Source organism: Cyrtonyx montezumae, unplaced genomic scaffold, assembly GCF_038088225.1.
Source record: "Cyrtonyx montezumae isolate F1298 unplaced genomic scaffold, pur_monq_1.0 scaffold_16, whole genome shotgun sequence".
Classification (NCBI taxonomy): domain Eukaryota; kingdom Metazoa; phylum Chordata; class Aves; order Galliformes; family Odontophoridae; genus Cyrtonyx; species Cyrtonyx montezumae.
Genome location: NW_027071892.1, coordinates 5,183,898 through 5,204,021, shown reverse-complemented (window position 1 = coordinate 5,204,021; position 20,124 = coordinate 5,183,898). Strand labels below are relative to the sequence as shown.

Below are 20,124 nucleotides of genomic sequence, written 5' to 3'. Positions count from 1 at the left end.
CAGAAATTTGAGGGTGAGGAGATAAATACTGAGGAGGATAAGAACAGTAGAACAGTTTAATTGAAAGGCTAAGAGTAGTATAACATCAGTGTTTATGAACTTTGTGAATAAAATGGATGAGAAACTGAGAGCAAACTTAGTTTCTCTGAAGTATGAGAGGGCGAGCCTTCCTTTCCAGGGTCTTCAGGGAGCTCACCCGCAGGTCTGTGGCAGTGCCCTGGCACAGGCACCAGCCAGGTCCTCCTTCCCATCACACATAACAGATGCCACGTGTTCCATGGGAACGTGTGGAGCAGACGTTCTGATACAAACATACACTTTGTGACATTCAGTCGCAGAGGACCAGGTTTGAGGATCTCTCATGTTTAAAATCATCTGCAGCTTTTACCTCTCTGAACTTAAGCAAAGTGAACTATTTTAAAGCTGTATTGTTTTGAAGGCTTTTGATGCCCTCGTGATCACCTTCAAACTAATGGTAGCTTTGTCTTCTTTAAACTGACGGGACCTGAAAGCCTGCAAATCTCTCAGACTTCTCTGTGTGTTGGTTCTGTATCATCACTGTCCACAGTCATCTCTCCAAACAAGTAAAAGCAGCGTTGGAAGAGCCACGCTGAGTGCATTCTCAGTAGGTCATCCTCCCAGGTGCTGAGTCTAAAGGCTTCAGGCAGCAGCAGTGAGACAGCACTGTTCATTGCTGAGCTGGGAATGAAGGTTGCTTTCTTTCCTCTTGCAGGCCCTCCAGAGTCGTGGGGCTGTTGATTCTCTCTCCCAGAGATGTCCCCACTCGTCTTGTGCTCACTGATGTTCCATCAGTCATGGAGCTCTAGGAAGTGGAATCAACCTATAGAGGGTCAGGTACGTGTCAGCTTTTACTATGACATGGTTTTGCAAAGTTTTTTTTTTTACTCATAGAATTTGATACCTTCCCTGGCTATAAAATAATTGAAATAAAAATTAAGTGATTAATAAAAAAAAAAAAACTTTCCAAAGCCATGCGTACATAGTAAAACACAGCACTTACTGACCCTCTGTAGACTGGCTTCATGCTGGGGCATCACTTGGAGTGAGAACCAGTGCTCTGCCACTTTAGGAGACCTGAAATGGGGAAAAAAAAAGTAAGTTTTAAGGTTTTTTTCAATTTTTGAGTCATTAAATTAAACGGCAAAACCCATCTGATGGTTCTGCCTTAAAAATGGGAAATTCTGTGAGGTTTCCTCCCTGAACGCTGTGTGTGCTTCCAAATCACACACTTGTTTGTTATGTGACAGTATTCCTAATCTGCATTTTCTGCGTTTCAGCTGAAAAGGAAATGTAAAATGGGAGAGGAGGATCGTTTGGTACCGTAAGGTGCAGTGGGCAGCAGAGCTGCAGCACACAGCTGGGAGTCTGGTTTAGCTTGGATGGTCATCAGTGTTCTTGATAAAACCACATCAGCTTGAGAGCTTTGACTTGTGCAGTTCCCTTCCTCAGGGAAGCTCATACATGTGGGGAATAGCTCTGTTCCACCTTTTATTTATCTGGGGAAGAAGAGAAAGCATTCTCAGATTGGGTTTTCCGCTCCAAACGCCCTATGCTGTCCTTCCAGATAGGCACAGGTGGTGGTGTTGCTGAGCACCAGCTCTCACCTCTCTTTTGTAATCAAAACAGCTTTTTCTCATGGGCAGCAGGAGGATCTTGGAGGTTAACACCTTCAAGAAGTGCTTTAAGGGTGGGCAGCCAGCCAGTGTTTCTGAGGGTGAATGTGTTCCACTTTTCCTGTACAGAAGGATTTGGGTGTCCAGTTTAAAGCACATCGGATCTAATCGTGGTAATTAGAGAAGAGATTCACGTGATGTTTGCTGCCTTTTTCTTTCTTCTGTTGTTTATTCTGAATAAGAAGAGATGCTGAGTGTTTTGCAGAGGTAAGCTGGAGGCACTGAATAGCATAGAAACTGGTGTAATGTGGTAACGCAGAACTCCATCTAGGGAAAACTGTGACAAACTGTACGTGCTGAAAGCGTGCTTGCTCACTGAAGGGAAGACCTCTGTCATCAAGTGCTGCCTCCTGTTACTGGCACAGCATTACAGACACAACTTAATGTGCATATCACACAAGGAAATGAGGCCTTTCATATCGCACGTTCCTTCACTTACGCTGCTGCTTATGCTCAGAAGGGCTGCAGTCAGCAAGACAAAGCTAACTCGTGCTCTCTCTCTTTGTTGCAGTACACCATGTTTATGTGCTGTGCCATTCTGATCACCATTGTGCAGTACTGCAACTTCTGCCAGCTTAGCTCCTGGATGAGATCTCTGTTGGCAACTGTGGTAGGAGCAGTGCTGCTCATTCTGCTCTACGTCTCCTTGTGTCCAGACAGGTGAGCATCACACCCAGCACTCACGGCCTGTTATCAGGGGTGAGAAATTTGTGTTTCTCTGCCAGTGAAATGAGGGGTCCTGTGCATGCCATTTTAGTATCTGCCATGAATTCCTCTAGTATCTCAAGCGTAGTAAGTTGGTCTGGGGAGAGAGCTGTTTTGGTTTTTTTTGGTTTTTTTTTGGAAGGAGCTTTTCACTGCAGAAAGAAGACACTCGGATTTAATGGAGTTGTGCTGTCCTTCCTTTCTCACTTTCTTGCCTTTCCAGGGGGCGTGCAAAACATTAACCAAAGGGATAAAGTGAATGCAGTAACCTGAAGGCTTTCCTGTTTGCCCTCCGATGAACAGCTTTCTCCATAGGAGGACGTGTTTGCATTATTCTCCTGCTATTTTCTCACCAAGACAGTCAAGGGGCTCCTTCCAGCCATCTGCCCACTCCTGTTGTCAGTGTTTTTGGAATCAACCTGTACTTCTTGATGCCTTAAGAAATATCACAGCTTTGGGAACTCATCCCATAGTGTGGACTTTGCAAGGACTTTTTATGCTAGATCCTCTCAAAACCCATTCCTTTACCCTTCTCCAGAGGGGTGAAGCTGTACCACATGGTGAAAAAGCCCTAAAAAATAAAGAGTTTTCAGGTGCATGTTTTGTATATTTAGCTTTCAGTCCCCTCTTTGAGCGTGCTTGGTGGACTCTTCTACCCTTGGTCTAATTTATATTAAAAGGGCAGAATTAAAGTCATCCATTAACAGCTGCTCAGAGTGTTGGTAACTCAGAGGTGGCTGTGAGAGGAAGGGCCTGTCCCTGCTTAAAGAAATAGCTCCAAACTGGTGCCCATTGATGAACTGCTTCCAGATCATACTAAAGGAAATCCCTTTCTTGTCTTGGCAGAAAGGACAGGGCAGCTTTTTTTGGCTTCTGAGGTGGGCAGTAGTGTTCAGTTTCTGTTCACAACAAATTACAGGTGCAATTAGTAGATCAGTGTGTACACAGGCTCCGTGTCATGATGTGCAGAGGGAGGGACTGAAAGCTGGAGGTAACACAGGTTTCGCTGCATGTCAGCTTTATGAAGGGGCTGGGAAAAGCTGTTCCCAAGCAGGGAGGTGGAGACCTGCAGTGCATCAGTTCCTAGCATCACCTTTGCTGTCTGCTAAAGGCATGGTTATGAATGTTTAAGAAATGCTAGGTTAAGAAATCTTCCTAAAAATAATGTATGTTTGGCTCAGGTTCATACATGAACTGATATGACTGTGGTGACTGATAACAGGCGAAGTTCGGAACTCATGCAACGTGTTATCATTGCATCTTAAAAAAATGCTTTGAGTGATAGATGTAGCTGCTCTGCACACCTGAAAATCGGTCCTTGAAACTGCTCGTGGACAAAGACAATGTGGTTTGCCTGGATTAATAATGACTTCTGTGTTCCCCTCTTAGCAATAGTCTGGGTACTGCTTTTTGTCACAGCAGTAATGCACGTGCATTGCAGGCCAATCCCTTCTATACTTTTCTTTTTCCAAAAGCAACTAGTTCTCAGTGCAGTAATACCTAATTCCCTTATAAAAAAAACAAGTTTTGAGTTATTTGTTGTCATTCACAGCATTTTCAGAGTGGCTCTCTATTTGTGTTCTTGCCTTTTCACCAAGCTTTGTATTGTGTTGGTCAGATAGCACGGAGGTGTGGCTGGTTTGTAGACTTCTGATATTGCTTTTCCCTGTTTCCAAGGTAAGTTTGGATCCTCTAACAAGGACCTGTTCCAGGCATCATCTTGCTTTCGTTATCATCAGGTACTCCTTAGAGGTGTTTGCATCTCTCCATCTGACCGTGGTTGCTTCTTCCAAGGAAAAGGTGCAGAGAAGTCACATTCCTGCTCTGCCTGGAGTTGATCCCACGTGCAGTGCAGCTCGTGCTCCCACTGCCTGCACCAGTTTAAAATGGACCACGAATTCTGGCAGGATGCTTTGTTTATTGCTTGTGCTTCCTTCTGATGTCAGTGCTTTTTTTTATTTCAGCTCTGTGGAAACCTTGCATCTAGACTTGGCACAGAACCTCAGGTAAGCTTGAATCAAATGACCATCTTTAGGTTTAGAGAGAGAAATGTTTCCAGTTGGTTGTATGCAGCAAAACTTTGTGTCGTGGTAGTACACTTGGGAATCCAACAAATCGCTTCCCCAGGTTGTGTTTAAACTCCTTGTGTTCATAATTTCCTTTCAAGAAGGCTCATGGGAGAGCTGCAGTCCCTGCATTGTGTTGCATACTCTTTTCTTTTTAAGCTCAATTCATACCAGGTAGAACTGGAGAGGAGCTGATTTCTGTGAGGGAATTCTAGCTCACTGGAGCCAGAATGTCCAGAAGGGGAAAGCCAAAAGAACAGGCATTGCTTGACTTTGTAGAGCAAAGCACGGAAGGAGTTTGCTGGAAGAGCAGTGTACAAAATAAAGGGATGGCTGAGAGTGGTGTCCTGGGGTTGACCTGAATTTGGGTCTTCTGTGGTTCATCCTTACTTTGTGAAGTCTCGTGTTGCTCAGGATGACCAGTGCCTTGCCTGCTGTTGGTAGCAGCGTAGCAGGCTCCTGGCCTCGTCACTAACAGAAATTCATTCAGCCAGCCTGAACTTCTGCTCGGCATCTGCTTCTACATCTTAGTTTATTAGGAAGCTGTCAAAGGAGAGCTGACATGCTGACAAGTGTGCATGTTTTTCTTCAAAGAATGCAGCTTCTAACTCGTGGCAGGTAGAGGTTTGGGTGAGTAGACCCAAACCTTGCAGAGGCCATGACTGCAGGTGAGCTTCAGTACCAGACAAAGCAGTGACCTGAATGTCCAGCTCCTTAAGCATTTCTAAACTTCATGTTAAGCTTTTGCCATGAGGTGGCACAACACTTGTTCTTCATCTGTCATTTCCCCCCTTGGAGAAATGGTGCACGTGCTGGTGCCACGCTGTGCTGCCCTTCCTGCACGGCAGCCCTGGCTCCACAGCGTTTGGTCCTTCTCCAGTTCAGTGCAGGATCTGCACCAGTCTCACCCAGTGGTGTCAGCAGGCACGGCTCTGCTGATCGGGAGCTTTCAGACCCTCTAACTGACCCTGTTTTTCTCTGCTTTGGATGTTAGGGGTTAATCCTGTTGTTTCTAGCATCACTTTGCAGATGAATTGGATGTGTTCGATCTCCTTATAGAGTGTGTTGTTACACACTGGAGTTCTGAGTGAACACCTTCTCAACCAATAAAAGGTTGAAACCATCTTGTCCTAACAAACCTTCGTGCTGCTTGTTTCTCATTGAAATGGATAAATAAAAGAGGTTCTGTGCTCACCCAAGTCCGCACAAAAGCTTTTCCTTTGCTCCAAGTAGACCAGGCAAACTTAATTTGCGTGCCTTTGGTGAAGCCGTTCCCTTCTCTTGATCAAGAATGGAGATAATTATTAATACTGCATGGGAAGGAAGATACTGGGAATGGTAATGAAGGCTTAGCACAGAGCTCATCTCTGGACTGTCTGCACTGTCCTCAATAAATCCAAATATGGGATTTGTCCCCTTTTCCAGACAGACCAGTTCTTCAGCCCAGAAGAGGTACTGCTACATTTCGTGTTCGAAGCAAGGAGTGTTTCTTGTTCTCACTCATTTCTTACATCAGGGCAGGTGGAGTTGTGGTTGCAGGGGGCAGTGGCTTGAGCAGGAGCAGCTCAGGGCAGAAGCCTTTTATTGCTTGATGTTAGGAGTCTTTCAGTGTGTGTCTCCTTACGATGTTCTTCCTTGAAAGCAGCTGTTTGATTTCCCTTTTCTGCCCTTGCACCGTGACAGCCTTTTTTAAGACCGGCAGGCGTGCATCCACTTTAAATATAGTAAGAAATCCAAATCCAAACATAGGTTACTGGCTCAGAAGCAGGATGGCTTTCCAAAAATCTTTGTAAGTAGAAAGCCATTATCTTTACGATTTGTGATCAAGCCAAAGGAGATTCTATCTCTGGAGCTCTTGCTTGTTCCATATTCAACCCAGGCTGGATGGAGGTGCCAAGTTAATAGTTTGACATCTGTGCCAGGAAGGGCTCAGAAGTTTGACTTAAAGAAACACGATCAGCTCAAGATTTTGGTTTGTATGACATACAAAATTATCATTCTGCTGCAGCACTTGGTAAAATTGGAGCTTACAGAGGATTTGGCTTTGTGTGATCCTGTTCCGCTCCAAGCGTGGTGTTCGTTTCTTCTTTGCATTACCCAGGGCAGCGTTGGGCAGAGGGTCGGCTATGCTGACTGTGTGAGATGACCTGTAGCCCTGCAGCCTGTTTGCTGCCTCGTCCAAGCAGTCTGCTTTTCAGACCAATGTCGTGGTCGTTTCCTCTGCTGGGTTAGCACTGAGGCTTTTTGTTCCCATGCATGCAGAGGTGAAAGAACGCCCGCTCTGGAGGAGATCCCACACCTTCCTTTTTGAGATACTAACCCATTACCTTCTTAATGAAATCAGGTCAGCTTACAAGTGAGTCATGCTCATTTCACATGCAGATCTCTGGGCTGTGTGGGAGCAAGGTCAGGCAGCTGCTTGAGATGGCTGAGAGCTGGAGGTGCCAGTGCTGCTGAATGGGGCAGCCGTTCCCCTTGGAGGCGGCCCTGGCATTCCATGCAGGCCACTTTTTGTTAAGGAGAGCGTGTGATGCTTTCCTAATTTATTTCAGAAGAGTTAAAGTACTTTGAGGGCTATTTTGTACAACAAACACTAAATAAAATGCCTCTGATGACTTGAATAAATCCCGGTGGCAGGGATGTTTGATGTTCGAGCAGATTATCTGAATCAAACTCGTGTACTCTCAGAGGAGTAACTTGGCATTGCTCAGATCTTTCCCCGCATGATGCAGAAAGTAATCAACCATCCTGAGCACCACCCACGTCGTGCTCCTTGGCCCAGCTCTGCTCCCCACCTCCTCCACCCTTCCTTGTTCACAGAGCTGGACTCTCACCTGCGTTCTGTTTTCTCCTGGGAGGTGTGTAATTATGGCTGAAAAAACAAAGGCGTGATGCCCAGCGTAACACACAGCCTTATCATCAATCTGGAACTCAGCCTGTAGCTTCTGTGCTGTACATCAGGCACCTCTCCCTCCGCAGGCTCACCAGGATGTTCATCAGTGGGGCTGTATACAGGAAAAGACAAATGCAAATGTTGTCAGGGATGGTGTGTGTTCACGTGTGCTGGTTTTGCACCATCACACCTCCCTGGCTGTACTGTCAGTCAGATGTTTGAGAATCAGCATCCAGAGAAGGAATTCAGGTTGGGAATGTGGCTCTGCTGGTAACGTGTTGGCTTTGATTTCAGGAACGGAAGCGTGTCCTTCGTGGACATAAAGTAATGAACTGAACCTGGAAATGTGTTTGTGTTACAGAAACCAACTCAGAGTCTTCTTGATCTGTTGCCACTGCTGTGCTTTGAGTTTTGATCTCTTTTGCTAGCACACCGTCATCAGATTGAGAGGCAGACACTGAGATATGGGTTGGGTTGTCTTTCTGTTTTTCATGCAGAGCGTGGATGTGATGCTTTCCCTTATCAGACCATTTCTGAACTTGGAAAGCCTCAATGTGCACCTGTCCTATCCGGGCTCATGCCTCGGCAGAGGTGTGCTTGTAGGAAAAAATGTGGTGAAGTGACTCTGGAATCGCTGTGTATCAACCTGTCCAGGTTCAGACGGAGCTCCCAGGGTCAGTAGGCAGCTCTCCTCAGACTGCATGCATCTTCACATCTCTCCAGGAAGATCAGACTGCAGCTGGCTCCTTGCTCCAGGTGGTTTGGCACTGGGAGCGCGTGCCATCAGCGCTCTGTAGTGTGCACAGGCAGTCAGAAGCATTCAGAGTGCTCCTCTGTCTACATGAGGAACTTGCTTTCTCTACCATCTACCTTCAGCAGATGTATATGACAGGAACTGCCTCCTCAGTGAACTGTTGTAAATTTACGCTGCCATAGAGGTGGGGAAGTTTCTGTGTTGCTAAACCTGATGGTTCCCTTTAAGGCACCGCTTGGAGAGTTCAAGAATGAAATTAATTCTCTGGCCGTCTTAATAGCAGAGGAAGATTTCCAAGCATATTTTCTAATTTAGTGGTACCTTTCACCTTCTCCATGCTTTCCTAGCGTAGGAGCAGGCATTGCAGTGCCCCAGCTCTGTGTTTTTTAATGCACCTTTTGTGTCCTTCCCCTCCTTTTGCTTCCAGCTCCAGGAAGAGTCCGTGCAACAGTTCGATGCCAGACGACGTGAAGAGGCCTGCAGACCTGATAGGTCAGGAAGTGATTTTGGTCTTCTTCCTCCTGCTGCTCCTGGTCTGGTTCCTGAACCGAGAGTTCGAGGTCAGTTACCGCCTCCACTACCACGGGGACGTGGAGGCTGATCTCCATCGCACCAAAATTCAGAGCATGAGGGATCAAGCTGACTGGCTGCTGAGGAACATCATTCCGTACCACGTGGCCGAGCAGCTGAAGGTTTCCCAGAGCTATTCCAAAAACCACGACAGCGGCGGAGTGATCTTTGCCAGTATCGTGAACTTCAGCGAGTTCTACGAAGAGAACTACGAAGGAGGCAAGGAGTGCTACAGAGTCCTGAACGAACTGATCGGGGACTTTGATGAGCTGCTGAGCAAACCGCATTACAGCAGCATTGAGAAAATCAAAACAATTGGGGCGACCTACATGGCTGCTTCGGGACTGAACACCTCGCAGTGTCAGGACAACAACCATCCCCACGGGCATTTGCAGACCCTTTTTGAATTTGCCAAAGAAATGATGCGAGTGGTGGATGACTTCAACAACAACATGCTGTGGTTTAACTTTAAACTTCGGATTGGCTTTAACCACGGCCCCCTGACCGCGGGGGTCATTGGCACCACCAAGTTACTGTATGACATTTGGGGTGACACTGTGAACATCGCTAGCAGAATGGACACCACCGGCGTCGAGTGTCGCATACAGGTGAGTGAGGAGAGCTACCGCATCCTGAGCAAGATGGGGTATGACTTTGACTACAGGGGGACGGTCAATGTGAAGGGGAAAGGTCAGATGAAGACCTACCTGTACCCCAAATGCATGGACAACGGGATCGTGCCACATCACCAGTTGTCTATATCTCCAGACATTCGGGTTCAAGTGGATGGCAGCATTGGGCGGTCTCCCACTGACGAGATCGCCAACCTGGTGCCTTCTGTACAGAATTCTGATAAGGTAGCCCATGGCACAGATAACTCAGAAACCAAGGACGCTCTTCCTTCCTCCAAGAAGCTCCAGAAAGAGTCGACGAAAGCAGAAGAGAGGTGCAGGTTTGGCAAAGCTGCAGAGAAGACTGACTGTGAGGAAGCGGGAACTGAGGAGGTCAATGAACTGACAAAGCTAAATATCTCTAAGAGTGTATGATGCACTGTCGGAGTTGCATGAAGTGCTCTGTCAATAGAAACACAAAGACGTTTGCGATTGGCAGTTTTCTTTTTCAAGAGAGACCTTCTCAACACCTGGGTTGTACGTTTGTTTTCATTTCGGCGCCTGGTGCTGTGTGGATCACAGCTCTTCAGGGCTCGTTTTCATCCATCTCTCTCCTCCATGCCCCAAATCACATCCCCAGCTCCCCAGCTCCCTGTGCAACCACCTTACAGCTGAGTAGAGGATATTAAGTGCCTTCAGATATACTCCATTGGACTCCCTGTCAAGGTACAGAGGCCCCAAGTGAAATCATAGCTTTGGGTATTTATCTAATTTTAAAGAAAAGCTGTGGTTATATCATTTTTATTGTTGTTTCTCACAAAACACTTTTTTTGGCTAATGCAACTCCTTGGGTTTTTTATATCTATCTGAACAATATTTTACTGTTATCAGACCTTTTGTATGTAAACACACAGACAAACGTGCATGTATCTACCGTATGAGACTGACATCAAGTGCCAGTAACGTACCACGACCGAATGTCTTGGCAAGGGGGTGACAACATTTTCCTTTGGATTGGGCTGGAGGAGGAGTTCTGCAGTGGCTCAACATTTAGGTAGAGTAGGCTGAACAACTGCTGTAGTTTTATTCTCCTTTACCGATGCTTTCTTCAAACTTAACGTGCCATTGTGTGCTTTGGATGCACTTCTTTTCCATATAGCCAATGAGTTGAGTTACTGATCTGTGGGAACGGAATAAGGGCTCGGACTGCACCAGCTCTCGGGACAGGCTTCCAGAAGCAGCCAGGTGCCCAGAAGAGCATCACTGCTTGGGCCTTACTTGTCTAAAAGCGTTCCGTGTTGCTCCGCTCGCTAGCTGAACGGGCGAAGGTAGGTGAAGTCGGTGCCTCCAGGCTGCTCTGACCTGAGAGAGACAGAGACAGAGGGAGAGAGAGAAAAGTCAAATAAATGTTTTGGAGATGCCTTTATTTATTTATTTATTTTTATTTCCTGTTTTGCTTTACTTACTTTTTTTTTTTTTTTTTTTTTTCCGTGGAGGAGAGCAGGAGAGCTGAGTTTGTTCGTTGGTTTAACGGGAGTAATAAGGCAGCGTTTCGGCCTCTTTGAGCTACCAAGCACTGTGAGGATGTTACCGAGGCAATATTCGTTTCCGAACCGGCGCAGCTGAGCATCCCAGCTTCCCTCTGTGCATCCCAGCTTCCCTCTGTGCTCAGCTAACGGGGCTGCACCGTGTATTCTTGAGGCTGGACCCCCTTTGCTGTGCTCTTGCAGCAGGGAATAGGACAGCGCGCTCCCTGCGTGCTGCTGGGAGCAGGAGTAGGGCGGAGTCCTGGGGTAGCTTTGCAGTACGATGCTGTCCCTGCCCCACAGCGGCCGTGTGGGGCCCGCACGCACAGAGCAGCGCTGCCCCGTTCCCCCTCCGTGTGCTTCCATCGCTCCGTCCCCTTGCGTTGCTGCCCCACTTTGGCTGCGGTTCATTATTCAGCTATTCCGGATAACTGTCTCCTTGCAGCACCAAATAAAATGAATGAGTTTTTGCGCCTGGCAGAAGTTCTTCAGCCAGGGAGGAGCTGGTGACGTGCTGTGCTGTGCTGTCTGCGTATCCTTCCGTGTCCTAATCCTCTCAGAGGAATATATGTTGATTCTTCTTTTTATTCCTGATGTGATTTTTGGACTTTGAGTAATCAGTAAGTACACTGCCACGTTCCCCTTTGGCCACCTGTGCTCCCTCCATGCTCCCTGGTGGGCACAGAGCCCTTTGTCACTATAAAGTTGGGCTGTTTGGGTCTCTTACTCTCAACCAGCCACAGAAGCTGCTGCTCTCAGTTGCATTGGATGTATCTGTCTTGCACTTTTTCCCAGTATACAAAAAAACCAAGCTGCACATCCCCACACTCTTTTCTCACAGCCTCTTTTGGGGCCATTTCTCCCAGGCTAGTGCTATCAAGTTTGCAGTAACACGGGGTTTGACAGCAGCCCTCCCTCTCACCAGCCTCAACCCACCCCCTGCCTGCAGCTGGTTGCACTTCCAGGTCCTATACCTCCACAAATACCTCTTGCATCCGAGGAATGTATTTTATGTATTTGAAACCATTTCTAGGCTTCTCCTTCCAGTTTATCCGTATTTCTTTTCTTACAGTAGGAGAATGCTGCTGGGCTGTGTGTGCCATGGGATGCTTGTGGGGAGCACGGGGCCGGGAGGATGATGTTCTGTGGTGTTACCTTCATCCAGCACCCAAAAGCCCTCATTTCCTCACAGCTGTTTCCATGAAATGCAGTCATTTTCTCATTTGAAAACAAGGAGATGGCATTCCCGTGGGATTATGCCCAACGGTTTTGATTTGGGGATGAGAAGAGCCCTGCCTGCTGCTTGCACAGCACAGGGTCGGCCCCTGGGCCCAGCAGCAGCACAGTGCTGTGTGCAGCAGCTCCTGCAGAGATGGGTTCAGAAGGCACTGTGTTGTTAGAAGGATCCTCCGGTGGCAAAACCTTCACCCAGAGCCGGGCCGGTCTGCTGGGCTCCTGGAGAAGGGCTTCTCAGGAAGTAACTCTTGGGGTAGCCCTACTTGAGGCTTGGAAATCACCCACCTGTAACTTGTTTCTTAGGCTTTCATTGTGCTGTGTTGCAAGGGAGCAGTTGCACACTTCACCCCTTTGTTTTGCACCGTTGCAAAGGCTGAGAGCACCCGCGGTCGGCTGTAGGGTGCACCTCTCAGCAGCTCCGGGTGTCCTTGCTGTGTGTAGGTCTCCCCCATGTGCCTCCAGCTTGGGCTGGAGGGGTTGTGTGAGGACCCTGCTATCTGTCCCCCGCTCCTGAGTGGACCCAGCCCCGGCCTTCAGTGCTGTTTGTTCCTCAGCACCTGAGCTGCTTGCACTGCCCGCATCTGCATATCCCAACACGAAGGGCCCAGAGTTGCTCCGGTGGGTGATGGCTATCCTCCCAGCCCTGCACACACGGCCCTGTGGCTCTCGGCAGCCCAGGACCCCCCGCAGCACCGTCCCCGCCTGCAGGAACGGAGCCGAGCGGTGTCAGAGCTCTCCCTGTACATAGCTAACAGCGTCTTACCTCCGGCTCGCTGCTACGGATCTGTAATCAATTGTATATTAAACCATTCTGCTGTACCGCAGGTCATTTCACGCTGCCTTAGATGTAGTTAAGCCGAGAACGTAACCCACAATACACTCTGTCAACCCGAAGTTTGTTGGCTGGTTTCTTTCTGCTTCAGCCCCGTGCCGTCGCACGCTGCTCCGCAGCGCCGGGGTTGGAAGCAGCGGTTCTTGAGGCCTCGCTTCTCCGTGTGGCTTTATCGCAGCATTTCCTCCGTGAGCCCCGGAGCCGCCGGGCTGCTGTCTGATGAGGAGCGTGGTTATGTGTAGTTAGCAGTTTGTTGCCCGGAGCTGCTGTGCTGGGTGTGGGGAGGTCTGGAGAGAGAGCCCACGGGACGAGGATCCGCTTTCCTGAAGGTGAGCCGGGCTGTGCCCGCGGGTCTACGCTGCAGGAAGACAGAGCAGAACGCAGCTGGGGCTGCTGCAGGCAGCTCGGCATCGCAGCACCTCTGCCACCCCGGCCCCACTGCTCTGCTCCCCCTGGCAGTGCTGAGCACGGACCCCTGTGACCGCGTCCCTGTTCCTCCCTCTGTGCCGGGGCTGTGCTGGACCTCCTGTGCGGATCCTGGAGCCACAGGTCTGCACTGCTGCCAGCTTTGTCCTGCAGCTGTGGAGGAGTGACCCCTGGTCCCTCTGCGAGTGCTGATGCTCCGCTCCGCGCTGTGAGCATGGTTTCCCAGAGATGAGGTAAGTAGTGGAGTGCCGTGTGGCTCAGTGCAGTGGTGGGCAGCTGCGTTCTGGCTCCTGCTGCCACGAGTGGAAGCTCTCGGGTGTTCCCCACCGGGTTTCTGTTGTAGGTTGAGGTGACAGAACTGCCAAGGGATGGTTTGCAATAAATCGCGTGATGGTGTTTCAAATAAACCTGCTCGGTCTGTTTTCCTTCCCAGGTCTGTGTTGTTTTCTCCCAACATCGCCCCGGTTTTGGGTTTCCTCTTTCTCTGCTTTAGGTCACGGTGAAGGACATGTGCAACACAACTCTTGAAGGATGTCAGCTCCTGGGGTCAGCGAGCGGTGGGAGCAAGCTGCACTCACCCCGTGCCCCATTCTGTGGGGTTTTCCTTGGGGTTTCCCAAGCTCCAGCTGCTCCTGGGCTCCCCCCAGCCCATGGACCCTCAGCCAGCACTGAGCCCAGCTCCGACACACCAGGGCTGTGGGCAGCCTGAGGTTGCAGCGGGCTTTTGTTCTCTCGTGTTAATCATTGCTTGTCTTTCAGTAACAAACTTTTGTTGCTTTGTGGCGTCGAGCAGCGATTCTCATCTCACAGCTTCGCCGAGTCCCTGGGAATTTAAGAGCTAGATGCAAATGGACTTCATTACCGTGCTTCATTACCCAATGCACCTTGCACACCCTTCCGCCCCACGCACGCTCTGTGCTCCGTGCTGTGGGACAAGCAGCCACGTTCGGTTTGGAGGCCGGGGACGGCATGGCTGCACTGTGAGCACACGTGGCCGGGGAGCAGGAGCTGCCCCGCATAGCGCAGCGCTGACGGCACCGCTCGCTCCGTGGCGGAGACGCACTGTTCCTGCGGGGCATCGAGTGTCACCCAGCCCAGGGCCGCCGCCGTTCCTCATGCGGCCTGCCTGGGCCACCGCCAGCATCGCCATCGGGTTCCCAGCTCCACGCTCTCCTGCAGCACGATTTAAGAGCGGCTGTTGAGGAACGGCTGTGGGATTGAACTTGGGAAACGTCTGAACGACAGTGAGGGCTGGAGACGCGGGGTGCTGGGGACGGAGCAGAACCCTGAGCACGGAGATGTGGCCGCGGGGTGGGCAGCGCTGTGGGTGCGGCTGTGGGTGCAGGAGCTGCTCGCAGCCAATGTCCGTCCGCACCGCGGAGGGGCAGAAGGGATATGCGCTGTTCCCATCCCGCAGGAATGGGCTCACGTCCTGGGCTCCGGGAAGGCCGTAAGCCCGACCCATCTGCAGCTTTACCTACACGGTGTGGGGTTATCGCTCTGTGTCTTGTGTTAAAGGAGGTTGTGTGCTACTGCTCTCTTGGAAAGGAGAGGAGTTTTGCCTTTTTTTACCCCCTGTGCCCTGCTTTGTGTGGCATGCTTTGCTTTCCTTCTGCCGGGGCTGTTGTTCAGAGCCCCTGTGCCACCTGCAGTGGGAAGGCAAGAAGCCTGAAAGCCCCGGGCACTGTTCCCAAAGCACCGGGGCAGACCCGGCCGAGCACACACGGCTGCAGCTTGGGGCAGGGTGGCCCTGGGGACACGGGGACATGGGGACACAGTGCCAGCAGCACCTGCATGTCCCGGCCTTTACCTCCCCCTAGTGCCACCCCGGGGAGCAGAGCTGGGCACAGCTGGGGTGCAGCACCCTGCCTGGCACTCACCATGTGCTGGTGGCAGCAGCCACCACCCAAACCCCCCAAACCAGGCCAGTGAACAGTGAGGGAGCTGAGCAGAGCCATGAAGGCACCAATGCCTGGTCCAAAGGTACCCAAAAAGTGAAGTTCTGAAGGTGGGACTCTGGCTTCTTCATTGCTGTCCCCACGTGGCTCAGTGAAAGGAGAGCTTGGACCCAGGCCCTGACCCCACCAGGTTTTCTGTGTCTTTGGGGGCAAGGACCATGTATGCACCAAATGATGCCCGGCCTCAGCAGAGCTGCAGGGTCACCCCCAACCCACAGAGCTGCCCCTGCCCTTCGCTCCCACCTCCCATTGTGCTGGGACCAGGATAAGGATTCTCCTCTGTGGGCCAGGGTAAGGCAGCTCTGTTGAGATGAATGGCGGAGCAGCGGATGCTCAGGCACCAGAAAATGGATTTGTGTGTTTGTGGGTGACGGGGAGCACCATGGTGGTTCACATCCTCACACCCCACTGCTGGAAATGCCCCATGCTCTCCATTTTGAATTGAGTTGTCCCCATGGTGGAGACAAAGCCCGGGGATGCACTGGACACAGGGTCAGTGTGCCCCATGATGGGGAGAGACACAAATCACAGCCTTGTCCTACCCGGCCATGTCTGCGTTGCCCTCAGGTGTGGGCTGGGTCTTGTGGGGCCACGTGGAGTCATGTGGTTTGAGGTGATGTGAACGTGAGTGGTGCTGGCCCCATGTCACCATCCTGCGGGGCAGACCCCAACCCCAGCACCTTGTGCTCTGATCCCCAGCGGTGCCCCCAGCCCAAGCAGGGCCAAAGCCTGCGTGCCCCCAGTGCCACAGTGGGGAAGGAGCCCTGGGTGTCTTCCAGAAGGAACCATCTCAATACAGCAGTCTGCTGCACTCTTCTGGCTTTAAAAGCAGCTTGGAATCCGAGGATTCCTCTTTTTTCCAGACACCAATGGGGAGCCAGGCAGCCAAAGGGTTAATTGCAATTAAACCCCGGTTTAGCAGCCGCTAATGCTAACCCCCCAGGCCGGGCAGCCCTGCCAAGCCCTGCGTGGGGTATTTATAGCTCTGTGAACTTTGAGCATGTCCAGCAGGCAGGCAGAGCCCGGGCTGGGAACACAGACTGGGCTCGGCTGGGCAGGAGGCTCCCAGGTCCCAGCGTCCCCAGCCCCAGAGGCATTTCAGAGAGGTGTGGATGTGGCACTCAGTCAGGTGGGTGGTTGGAGTTGGTGATCCTGATGGTCTTTTCCAACCCAGATGATGCTGTGCTTTCACAGTTCCACAGTCTCCATCCCGTGATTCCCAGCAGAAATGCACAGTGCTGTCTGCAGCCAAGAGCCGGGCAGTGAGCACCCCGGTTTGCATGGACACCAGCACCCTGTGCAAAAACTGATCTTACTAAGAGCAAGGGGAAGGATGGAAGATGAGCAGTGACTCACAGATAAAGCAAGCCTGGATGGATGTTTCCAAAAGGCCGTTGATCTGAACACGTGGGCACCTGTGGAAGGCCCCAGCCCTACAGCTGGTGTTCATCCCACAGCATTGCCAAGGCCACAGGTTGGGCTGGGGCACTGCTTTTAGGAATGCAGAGCGCAGAACAGAAGGCCCCGGTATTCATGGTGGGTTTGGGCTCAGCTGCTCCTTGCTGCTGGATTCCCCAACAAATCATAGGAACCTTAAGATTGGAAAGACCAGTAAGATTGTCTGGTCCAACCATCAACAATAGTTATACTTCCTTGCATAAGGGGCTGGAAGAAGTAGAGCTGGAGAACGGGGCTGGTCAGAGCGATGGAGCGGCGTCCGCCCATGGAGCACCCACACAGGAGATGCGTGTGCCCCTTCTGGGGCCGAGGGCACGACCTGCAGAAGTGCTTCCTGCAGAAGTGCCCTCTGGAAATCTGTTGAGAGCGCACAATCATTTTTTTCCTCATGAGCAACTGTTTTGGCTGATATTTAGTTGCTTCTCGTGTGAGTACCTGTCGATTCTGGGCCCAGAAGAGAGCATTTCATGGCACTTAGGTGGTATCTGATGGTGTTGTGGGCAAGTTAACATTGGATCCTACAAAAGGACCTCACAGACCTCCTTCAGGGCAGGAATTGTTTCTGTTTCTGCAGGGGACAGTGTGGTTTTAGGGAGTGGGGATTGTGGCTACACTGCCCCGCTGGGGCTTCACTCTGCTTTCTGGTGGGAGCCCCCTTGGCATTGCATACTCTGTCCCCTGGGTCCACGCTGTCTGCCCTCAGCTCCAGTGGCTCAGAAGTGGCGATGAGCACAAGTGAGAGTGGGTGACACGTTCGTTCCATCGCGTACCGCCATGTTTGGGTACCAGATTTTGTCACCATCTGTCATTTCTGCTTTCCCGTTGTTGCCAGAAGTCGTCACTCTGAATGGAGGGTGGAGACGCTTTCAGAGGATAACAGCAGATAATTTTAGGTACGTTAGGGCTCGTGTGTTCCGTGCTGTGTGTCAACAGCTCTGATGCACATTGGCCCCGTGAGCCACGGATGGATCCTGGGCGGTGGTTGAGCTGAAGTTGTTTTCAAAGCCTTTGGTTGCAGCCACACAGACTCGTGAGATGCGCAGCTGTCATCGCAGGGAATGCATCTCTTCTTTGCAGTCACAAAGAAAAGCTGGAAAAATAAAACACGTCCTCTCAAATGTTAAAGCAAAACCAACAACAACAACAACAAAAAGAAGAGGGTATGGGGAGAGCGGGTGCTGGAACCCAACCCTGACCATAACTGCATAGCAGCTCTGCTGTGACACTGCAGTGTCCTGGAGCACTCGCAGGGATGTGACCAGGGACCACCAGCCCATATTTTAATTGAACTTCTCAGGGCACCCAGAGCTCGTCTGTTGGTATCAGCTGTGCTGCAGGGGAATACAAAGCCAGGAGTGGGGCTTGATGCTTTCAGCGTGGATAGCCAATCGGCCAAGCTCATCACCAGAGGTATAGGGGTGTCCTGGTGCTGCAGCAGGAGGTCTCAGCTGGCACAGGAGAGCAGAGGGTCACTGCTGGCACAGGGAGAGGTGAACGTCAGGTCACTGCAGGGGGGAATGGGGCCTTTGCTCTCAAAGAAGCAGTGAGATTTGAGGCTCTCAGAGAAGACCAAGGCTGTGTCTTGAGAGCAACCACTTTACAGACCCAGAGAGATGGAGAATGAGACTTCTTTCCTCTAAAAAGCCCAGGGTGTGCAGCAGGAGGGATAGGATCTCCGTGCCCAGAGCTGCCCACCCACTGCCAGAGCTGTGGGGATGTGTCCTGGCCTTGACAGGAGGAGGAGCTGTGGAGGCAGCAGCCCTGGATGCCAGGCTGCGTACAGAGCTCTCTGGGAAGCAGGACAAGCTCTTGTCCAGGATATGTCCCTAGGACACATCTAGCTACTGCTTTCCAGGACGTGGGGATGATAGGTGAGATCTCAGAAGGGCAAACAGGAGGAACCCAAAGGGGCTCATCAGGGAACATTTCACTGGGATATCATTGAAGAAACAGCAGTTTAATTATTTCTGGCCAACCTAGCTCTGAAAGAGCAGTGTAGCAGTGTGGCAGTGTGTGGGCTGCATCCTGACTTCAGAGTGGTTCTTCAGCACCATTCCCCTTCCCCAGTGTACAAACAACACTACGGATAGGCATTGGGTTAAAGCCCTCTGAAATGAGAGTGCAAACAGCATGAAAAGCCGTCCATACCAACCATGGTGACGAGATTTCAGATTGGGCCCTAAATCTATTCCGTTCTAATTAGTAGCCTGTTAGTTAATTATCCGCCTCTCCCCACGAGGGCTGGGATCGTGGCACTGAGCTTGCTCTAAGGACTCTGCTCCTGGGTAGCAGGGCTGGGACAAGAGGTGATGGCCTCAAATTGCACTGGGGTGGTTCAGGTTGGGTGTTAGGAAACGTTTCTCCTCAGATAGAGCGGTGATGCTGTGACACTGCTGCCCAGGGGGGTGGGGGAGTCACAGTCACTGTGGTGACACAGCAGTGGGGATGTGGCACTGAGGCAGTGGGATGGGTTGGGGTTGGTCCTGGAGATCTGAGAGCTCTTCTCCCAGCAGAATGACCCCGCGGTTCTGTGACTGGGCTGATGCTGCAGTACTCTTTGTGCTATTTTACCTTACAAAGTCTTCCTGGCAGAGTCCCCAGCCATGCAAAATCCTCTATTTCACGCTGTCCTCAGCTGCTTTTGTAGCACGGATTCAAGATAACAGCTCCGTCCTGTTTTAGCACTTCAGTAATGTAAATGGGCTTTCCTAGCTTGAATCCTTCCCTATTTGCTCTTTCCTAGAGGGTAATTTTTTCAAAGCTCACAAGCAAATTCCACCTGAGCATTTCAGGATGCTGAGCACGTCACTGAAAGCCGTTGTAAAAACGTTGGCTCTGCTTTTTTTTATTTCACAAGAGTACTTCAGAGCTCTCAAATTTGTACCAGCTCGGGAAGTTGCCCCAGATGAGCACCAACCTCCTTCTCGTATCGCAGAGCGCTCCAGATGCCCCTTGAGTTCGGTGCTGTCGGGAGCGGTTTGCATGCGGTGTGCGGGTCGGATTGAAAAGTGAATCCTGCTGTCATTAGGGGCGATGTCGTAACAGCGAAGTGACTGAGCAGCTAATCAGAGGGCGAGGTACCACGAAGACTGAGGGTGCATCGAGTCGTGCAGGAAGGGGGCAGGAGGCATGCATGTATGGGGACAGTAGTGCAGCAGGGTGTTGGGCTGGGAGGAACTCCAGGTGACGAGTGCTGCGTCCAACCAAGGACACAAAATCCAAGCCAATTAAAATGCATCCGGGCTAATGAGCTGCCACGTGCATTAAAAGCACTTGGTGACCTTTGCGGGGACGGTGTTATCCCCTGGAGCACAACATTTCATTACTCTTGCCTCCTTCATAATTTATCAGAGGAAAATATTATTTTGGCTCTAAAATAGTTCGGCTTCATTTTC

The 20,124-nt window shown here is 50.8% G+C and overlaps 1 protein-coding gene across 3 annotated transcripts in view; it reads left to right on the top strand.

The window, feature by feature from the left end:
- Window positions 1-9,822, top strand: part of ADCY9 (adenylate cyclase 9) — a 58,899-nt gene extending 49,077 nt beyond the window's left edge. For 2 of the 3 annotated variants that reach the window (XM_065732454.1, XM_065732452.1), the window contains 3 exons: window positions 2,206-2,354; window positions 4,364-4,405; window positions 8,540-9,822. In XM_065732454.1, the coding sequence (XP_065588526.1) occupies window positions 2,206-2,354; window positions 4,364-4,405; window positions 8,540-9,728 (1,380 nt within the window). In that variant the 3' untranslated portion in view covers window positions 9,729-9,822. The remainder of the gene's footprint in view (window positions 1-2,205; window positions 2,355-4,363; window positions 4,406-8,539) is intronic. The other variant, XM_065732453.1, reaches the window with a different exon arrangement.
- Window positions 9,823-20,124: the final 10,302 nt, after the last annotated feature.